General features: G+C 41.0%; 1 protein-coding gene across 2 annotated transcripts in view; it reads right to left on the bottom strand.

Annotated features, from left to right (window-relative positions):
* Nucleotides 1-4,144: 4,144 nt before the first annotated feature.
* The window catches only part of LOC126484253 (ERC protein 2-like), a 465,233-nt gene continuing 461,918 nt past the window's right edge, over nt 4,145-7,459 (bottom strand). Inside the window, exon 2 of one of the 2 annotated variants that reach the window (XM_050107672.1) lies at nt 4,145-4,700. In XM_050107672.1, coding sequence (XP_049963629.1) covers nt 4,593-4,700 — 108 coding nt within the window. In that variant the 3' untranslated portion in view covers nt 4,145-4,592. The remainder of the gene's footprint in view (nt 4,701-7,459) is intronic. The other variant, XR_007587829.1, reaches the window with a different exon arrangement.

Below are 7,459 nucleotides of genomic sequence, written 5' to 3'. Positions count from 1 at the left end.
CGATAACGTGCATTGTAGATTTCAGACGGTGTAGTACAAGGTGAATTCGAAAAGCAATACATGTTAGAAATAGCTTTTAACGGTGGTTTTAGTTCCCTACGGACCATCTTCACTTTCCATGTAATATCCGTTCTCATCGGAGTAGTCCATTTTCGTAATACAAGCTTAGGTTGACCAGACGTCCCGGTTTTGCAGGGACGGTTTTCACATTAACGTCCTTTCCTTCCGCGTAAATCATTTGGGACACATAACTGTCCCGGTTTTAAATCTACAAACAAAATACGTGCACTAACGATTTTCATTTAATTAAATATCTGCGAAAAACAAGTTTCCTAGAAGTAGAACGGCATAGAAATATATATTTTCACAGTACACAGATCTACCGCATTTGGTTTAACTTGTCTTACGCCTAGAAAAAGAGTAAAAGACAATTTAGAAGAAAATCAGGTATTACCTACCCCAGCCTCTAACTTCCCGATCTTCCACTTTATTGTCCTCAAGACAAGTAAAAACAAAATGAAAGTACGTATAAAGGAGCATTACTTAACTTAAATCATTTCTCCCAACGGGACTGCAGCCTTGTGGAAGTTAATTTTGTGACGAATGTGAGCGATGCGGCTTGTGTTAGCAGTGCTTCCTGAATATTGTTTGCATGTGTACACGCTAGCCCTAACAATCCGAAATCTTACTATGAAACGTATAATTTGCATCTCATCGGTTAGTAATATTACATTCTTTTCAGGATTAACACATTGTACCTAAGTACCTAGTAAGTGAATGGTTCAAATGGCTCTAAGCACTATGGGATTTAACATCTGAGGTCATCAGTCCCCTAGACGTAGACCTGATTAAACCTAAGTAACCTAATGACATCACACACATCCATGCCCGAGGCAGGTTTCGAACCTCCGACCGTAGCAGCAGCGCGGATCCGGACTGAAGCGCCTAGAATCGCTCGGTCACAGCTAGTAAGTGAATAAACATTGCAGAAAATACATCCAGGCTGTTGTAAAAAAAAGTAGGCTCTTTAATTCGGAAGAAAATAATTTTATCTACATGTAACGTGCCCACGTTTTCCTTTCTAATTCACAAAATGAAGATACATTCTTGCTATGGGTTTTTCAGCTTTTGCATCGTCATAGGCCTATTATCGATTTCAAAATACTACGGTAACTGACAAGAAAGGTAACCGTAGTTGCAGCAATGAAATTAGGTATAAAGTATGAACACAAGCGTCCTGATTTTTTCTCTCTGAAATCTGGTGAGCCTATACAAGTTGATTTCTGAAAGAAGAAAACAGCAACCACTCACTGACGTAACACTATTTATGTACACAAACAGCGCCGTCGCCGGTTTCAGACCCACAGGTTCGTCTTCAGACGGCTATTCACGATTAGATTTCATTTGTTGATTTTCAGGCCTACATTACTCAAACTTGCATTATTTGTTGGCTGTTTTTCCCTCTTATGATGCTCTTAAGAGAGAGAGAGAGAGAGAGAGAGAGAGAGAGAGAGAGAGAGAGAGAAATGGCCTATTTAACTGCAGTTTTACCTAATAACGAGTGAAAGCAATGTAAACAAATCTGTAAGGTAGAACTGTTTCCATTTGAGGTTACATACGTCTAAATTCTCGCGTCGTTATGTTGCACTATTGACTGATTCTTTCACAAAATAGTAAAACATAATCACGCGGAAATTTCGAAAACCCAAGCAGTTCTACCTTATAGATGTTTACATTATTTTAATTCGTTATCAGGTACAGTTACAGCTAAATAGGCCGTTTCTCATGTCGTTTTTTGCTTTAGGGCACCATCACCCAAGGAACCTTCGCCACAAGAGGGAAAAAATAGCCAACAAGTAATACATACAACAAAGAATTTAATCCAAACTTGAACAGCTGCCTGAAGATGGACTTGTCCGTTCGAAACCGGTATCGGCGCTATTTGTGCAAATAAATACGATTATTAACAGCGACTGGTTCAAACATCAGTTTCTAGTTTGTACACAGCCACTGTCTCAAAAGTCAGTTTCCGACAAAATAATAATCGTAATGTTGCACTGGCTTCTGATCGTCTGCACAGGAGTTCTCGCCAGGGTACTGAATCAACTGACAACGGCGTCCTGGATTCTTCGTCATTATGAAACTACTGCCTAACAAGGCACTGCTTCAGTCGGAGGTGTAGAGTGCATCGCCGAAAACGATCGCCCCCTTGCTTTTTATGTTGACTGGTTAGCATTTTCAGTATCCATTTCCTACACCATTTGGTAAATCTCGGCTTTTCCATGACAGTAGTGTAAATAGTGGTGCGTCCAACACGAAAAACTTCATCATCTCCAGCACCAATCGTCGATCTGACCGAAGTTTCTGGCCCACTCGTATCGCAGTTTCATCCGTCTGCATTCTGGGTCTGCCACTCCTCTCTCCAACGTGTACGTTTACACGGCCTCTTTTAAAGTCTTGACTCCATTTTCCAACAGTTCATCCACGCATCACTGTAGGCCCAAGAACTAAGCACAAGTCCTGATTCATTTGAACAACTGTAATTCCTTTTGCATACAAAAATCAAATTACAGCACAGCCTCGGCAACAGTCGAGAGCAAAGATTTACGACTTTGTTTTTTCTTTTGTGTTTCCAGCCAGTAACACAACTAATTCATTAAGACAATGACTTCTGTGGCTTCGTAAACGATTATTAGATGACGCTGCACCCTGTAACTTTTTCTGAGGTAGCAAAAATTATATATCAACAAATGGCTCTTACTTTCCGAATACTCCTCGTATTTGTTCCTAATACGAGACACAGCCGTCCATTTTAGACGCACAAGTATTCTGACACTTCACAAAAAGTATTCGGACAATTATTCTTTTTCTGTTTTAATGCACAAATGCCTGTACTAATATGGTTCTAACGTACTAGGGAACCTACAAGATATGTTACGGCACAAAGTCATTTTGACACAGAGAGATTAACGTGGGAGAATTATGCCGACAGAAACACTGTTTTGTGTATACATAGATTCTGCTTGCAGGTCGATTAGCTCACGAAACTATTTTCTCTATTGCCAGTTCATTGCGGCATTTAGGTTCAATAATCAGAGCAAACACACACTACCGCTATGCTGGAGTCTCAATAGCTGAAAAAAATTGTCTTGATTCCAGAAACACTACGATCAGGGAGTTACAAAAGTTCTACAGTAAGGTGGGCTATACATCGTAAGATAAAAAGAAAATGTCATAGGCTAGAATTCTGTTTCATCACTTACAAACTTAAATAACATTTTTCACAGTTTGTAAAATATTTAGTTACACTTTCTGCGCGTAAAACTACAGGAACAGAGGTGGTCAGTCACAGTACGCTGGAAGGCTGAAAGTGCGATACACAGTGACGTTATTTACAAAATTCGGATGGCTTGTGTGTTTATAGGCATCCTTGACACTGCAAGGCCCAATCGAACAACCAAAAGATCAGTAACATTTTACATTTTAGGATGGTATTAATCTATTAATTGAAAAGAGATACCACAGCGAATGTGATGTCACTGAAGTGGACTATAATGAGAGACGAAGATACGTTCCATTCCAGCCATCGAAAGGGACGTGAGTTCGATAAATCATGCTGAATGCCAGTGAGCCGCTTAATTTGCAGTAAGTAGTGAATTTTAAGTTACTAACTTGATTTAAACCGAAAGCCCATGATCCGAAATTCGAGCACCTACGAGGCAAAGGTAATCAACAACTTTAACTCGTTTGAAATTTACAGGATACTAACAACATTCCTTTCAGTTACTCACTGTCGACGCCTGTTATTGCCTGGGTTACACCAGATGCGAAATTTAAGTACGGCGAGGAAACGACAAGTGTGCTTTTGCAACCTAATTACAAGTCGGGAACAGTAACGTGGCGAGATAACAAAACGTTGATTGCGTTAGACAGCAGATAAACATTTACGATACCGCGGGGCCCTCGTAAACGAGCGCTTGATTGCGTACGCTAATGGTACAAGACAACTACAATAGCATCCCTTGGTACTCCTATAGCCGCTGTTGCATCGCACATTATATACTCGAAAAAAGTTGGCAAGCGCGCAGACTAAATACATCAAAAAAGTTATTTTAAACAGAGTGTTAAAGGCACCCGACTTAAAACTACCCACACTTCGGCACGCAAAAGGCAGTTTATTTCATTATAAACGAGGATGCAATTGATACAGATACTGCGGAAAATTACTACTCACATAAATTTCTGATTCATTTTTCTTTGCTTTTCTTTCTTTTTCATAGATGATTCCATTCACCAATTTAAAAACCGAGATGTCAAGAGTGACTACGCGTTAGCTTGCACATTACTTGCTAGCTCGATGACACGACACTGCTGTTCTGAACTGTGGTGGCACAGCTCTCGTTTCGTGAACTCCCTATATTGGACCAAATAACTTTCCAATTTCAGTAGCTCCTACTGTTATAACTAATTCCGATTTCTTCACAGCGATATCTCTTAATTATTACCTACAATGATTGATTGAAATGTGAACTTAAGATGAAAATATCGACACAAAACTGTAACCTGCTGCCCTGCTGGCGTCATTAAGTGAATTATGTTATGTACCTCCAAATAACACGGAGAGAGTAAGTAGTCTTCCCCGAATTATACTTACTTTTGCTCTGAATGAAGCTGCAAGAAACCTTAGGCATCCTCCTTACCTGCAAGGACAAGAGAACGTCATATTATTACTGTCCCTCTTACCATGAAAAATGGCTCTGAGCACTATGGGACTTAACTTCTGAGGTCATCAGTCCCCTAGAACTCAGAACTACTTAAACCTAACTAACCTAAGGACATCACACACATCCATGCCCGAGGCAGGATTCGAACCTGCGTGACCGTAGCGGCCGAGCGGTTCCAGACTGTAGCGCCTAGAACCGCACGGCCACTCCGGCCGGCTCTTACGATGAAAAAGGAGATTAATTAGTTACGACCAGATATAGAAACACAAGAAAGCTTTTATTACATCAGGCAGCAATGTTCATTGGCTGAAGGAGCCGTAATTTGCTGGCTATTTTAGCTCAGTTGTAGAGTTCAAAGCTTTGCGCTTAAGAATCCTGGGTGGTCCCAATCTTGTTGATACTCAAGAGGGCCACACCACTGCCAAAATACAGAGAATAAGCTGCAGGAATACATGTTATAGGTGTAGACTGCTCTTGGACCTTCAACGACAACAAACAATTAGAAATACATTGAGAATACAAAGTGCTGGATGTTTGAGGTGGAGGATATAGAAATTTGTGAATATAATAGAAAGGAAGGGGACAATATTCTCAATGAAATAACGGTGTTCAAAAATTCAGTGCTTAAATTTCTTAAGCCATTCCTTACAAGTAGATTCAAGGTGTACCACTGTCGAGTTCAACCGTTCATTTGAGACTTACGATGCCGACAGAATCGGAAACCTCATCGCAGCTCATGTGTGCTCCACATAATGCTGATGTTGGCAATGTTCATTTACGTCTGTACAGTGAAGTAGTGGTGTGTGTGTGTGTGTGTGTGTGTGTGTGTGTGTGTGTGTGTGGTGTAATTCGTTAAACTTCGTTAAACTTAGCGGTTATTTGCATCAGTGATATGGTGTAATGTTAAACGTAGCAGTATAGTGTGGTGGCACAAACAAGAAATACAGTACAAATGTGACGATGGACTAACAGTCAGAGTGGTACGAGGTATATTCGACGCGTAGAAATTTGTGCTACAACAATCCACCAAAAGTGTATCTTTTTTCGGTAAACGCAGGTCGAGGCGTACAACTACACAAATTACTGCACATTCGAATCCATACAAAAATAGTAACAACAATAGGGTTTCAACATACTACTTCATATCACACCTACACCTCTCTTAAAAGTATATTTCACATACATTCCATTTCATAATTTCGTAGTTAATTGCATTTGCGTTATGTGGCTTGTATCTTTGTGTCACTTTGAATCTGTATGCGGAAAACGCTTGAAAAGAGCAAGACAAGATCTATATTTATTTTTTTATTTGTGTTAAGTTCCTATGGTACCAAACTGCTGACGTCATCGACCCTTAGGCTTATACACTACTTAATCTAACTTCAACTAACTTACGCTAAGGTCAGAACACACACACCCAGGCTCGAGGGTGAACTCGAACCTCCGGCGGGAGTGGTCGCGCAGTCCGTGACATGGGGCCTCAAACCACTCGTCCACTCCGCGCGGCCCCACTCGTATACCCTTCATGACTGCACGACACAAACCTTTACACCTCGCCTGCGCCCGTCAACACCGACATTCGACTGTTGATGACTGGAAACATGTTGCTCGGTCGGACGAGTCTCGTTTCAAATTGTATCAAGCGGATGGAAGTATTCTGGTCTGGAGACAACCTCATGAACCCACGGACCCTGCATGTCTGCAGTGGACTGTTCAAGCTGGTGGAGGCTCTGTAATAATGTGGGGTGTGTGCAGTTGGAGTGATATGGGACCCAGATACATCTAGATACGTCTCTGACAGGTGACACGTATGTAAGCATCCTGTCTGGTCATCATCCATTCATATCCATTGTGCATTCCGACGCACTTGGGCAATTCCAGCAGGACAATGCGACACCCCACACGTCCAGAACTGCTACAGAGTGGCTCCAGGAACACTCCTCTGAGTATAAACACTTTCGCTGGCCACCAAACGCCACAGACATGAACATTATTGAGCATAGCTGGGATGCTTTGCAGTGTGCTGTTCAGAAGAGATCTCCACCCCCTCATACTCTTACAGATTTATGGACAGCCCTGCAGGAAACGTGGTTTCAATTTCTTCCAGCACTACTTCAGACATTAGTCGAGTCCATGCCACGTTGTGTTGCGACACTTCTGCATTCTCGCGGGGGCCTACATGACACTAGGCAGTTGTACCAATTTCTTTGGCTCTTCAAGGTATGTAAGGTAGCAGTAAAGAAAACATATGAGTATCTCATATTGCTATTGAACTCAAGTTGGATTTTTTTTTACTTCACTACACTGAAAGAGAAGAAAGTAAGTACACAAAATTTACGTGGCTAATTACGGGACGGCAGTGAGTTGTAATTTGCTATCAAAGATAATTGCAGTTTTGACCGTCAAATGGCTAGCGAATGTAAAACTGTTGAATATAATTTTGCAAAATATCCATGAACATTTAATTAATATGTTATACATGGCCAATTACTGTGCATTAATGAAGTTAAGCGGACAGCTCTGCTATATAGTAATAAGCAGGTTATGAAATGTTCAGAGCAGTGGAAAATCACGCAGTAGAGACGAGTGTGCCAGGGGCGGATCTTCAAACGAAGCAACAATTATCCGTGTTAAAGGTTGTTATTGAAATGTGTGTTATCTCTAGGAATGTATGTAAATTGCTATCAGGCGTATTTACGATGCAAAATTTTCTTTGTGATCACCGAAATTAAAAT

Source organism: Schistocerca serialis, chromosome 6, assembly GCF_023864345.2.
Source record: "Schistocerca serialis cubense isolate TAMUIC-IGC-003099 chromosome 6, iqSchSeri2.2, whole genome shotgun sequence".
NCBI classification, from domain to species: Eukaryota; Metazoa; Arthropoda; class Insecta; order Orthoptera; family Acrididae; genus Schistocerca; species Schistocerca serialis.
This window is presented reverse-complemented; position numbering and strand designations above follow the sequence as displayed.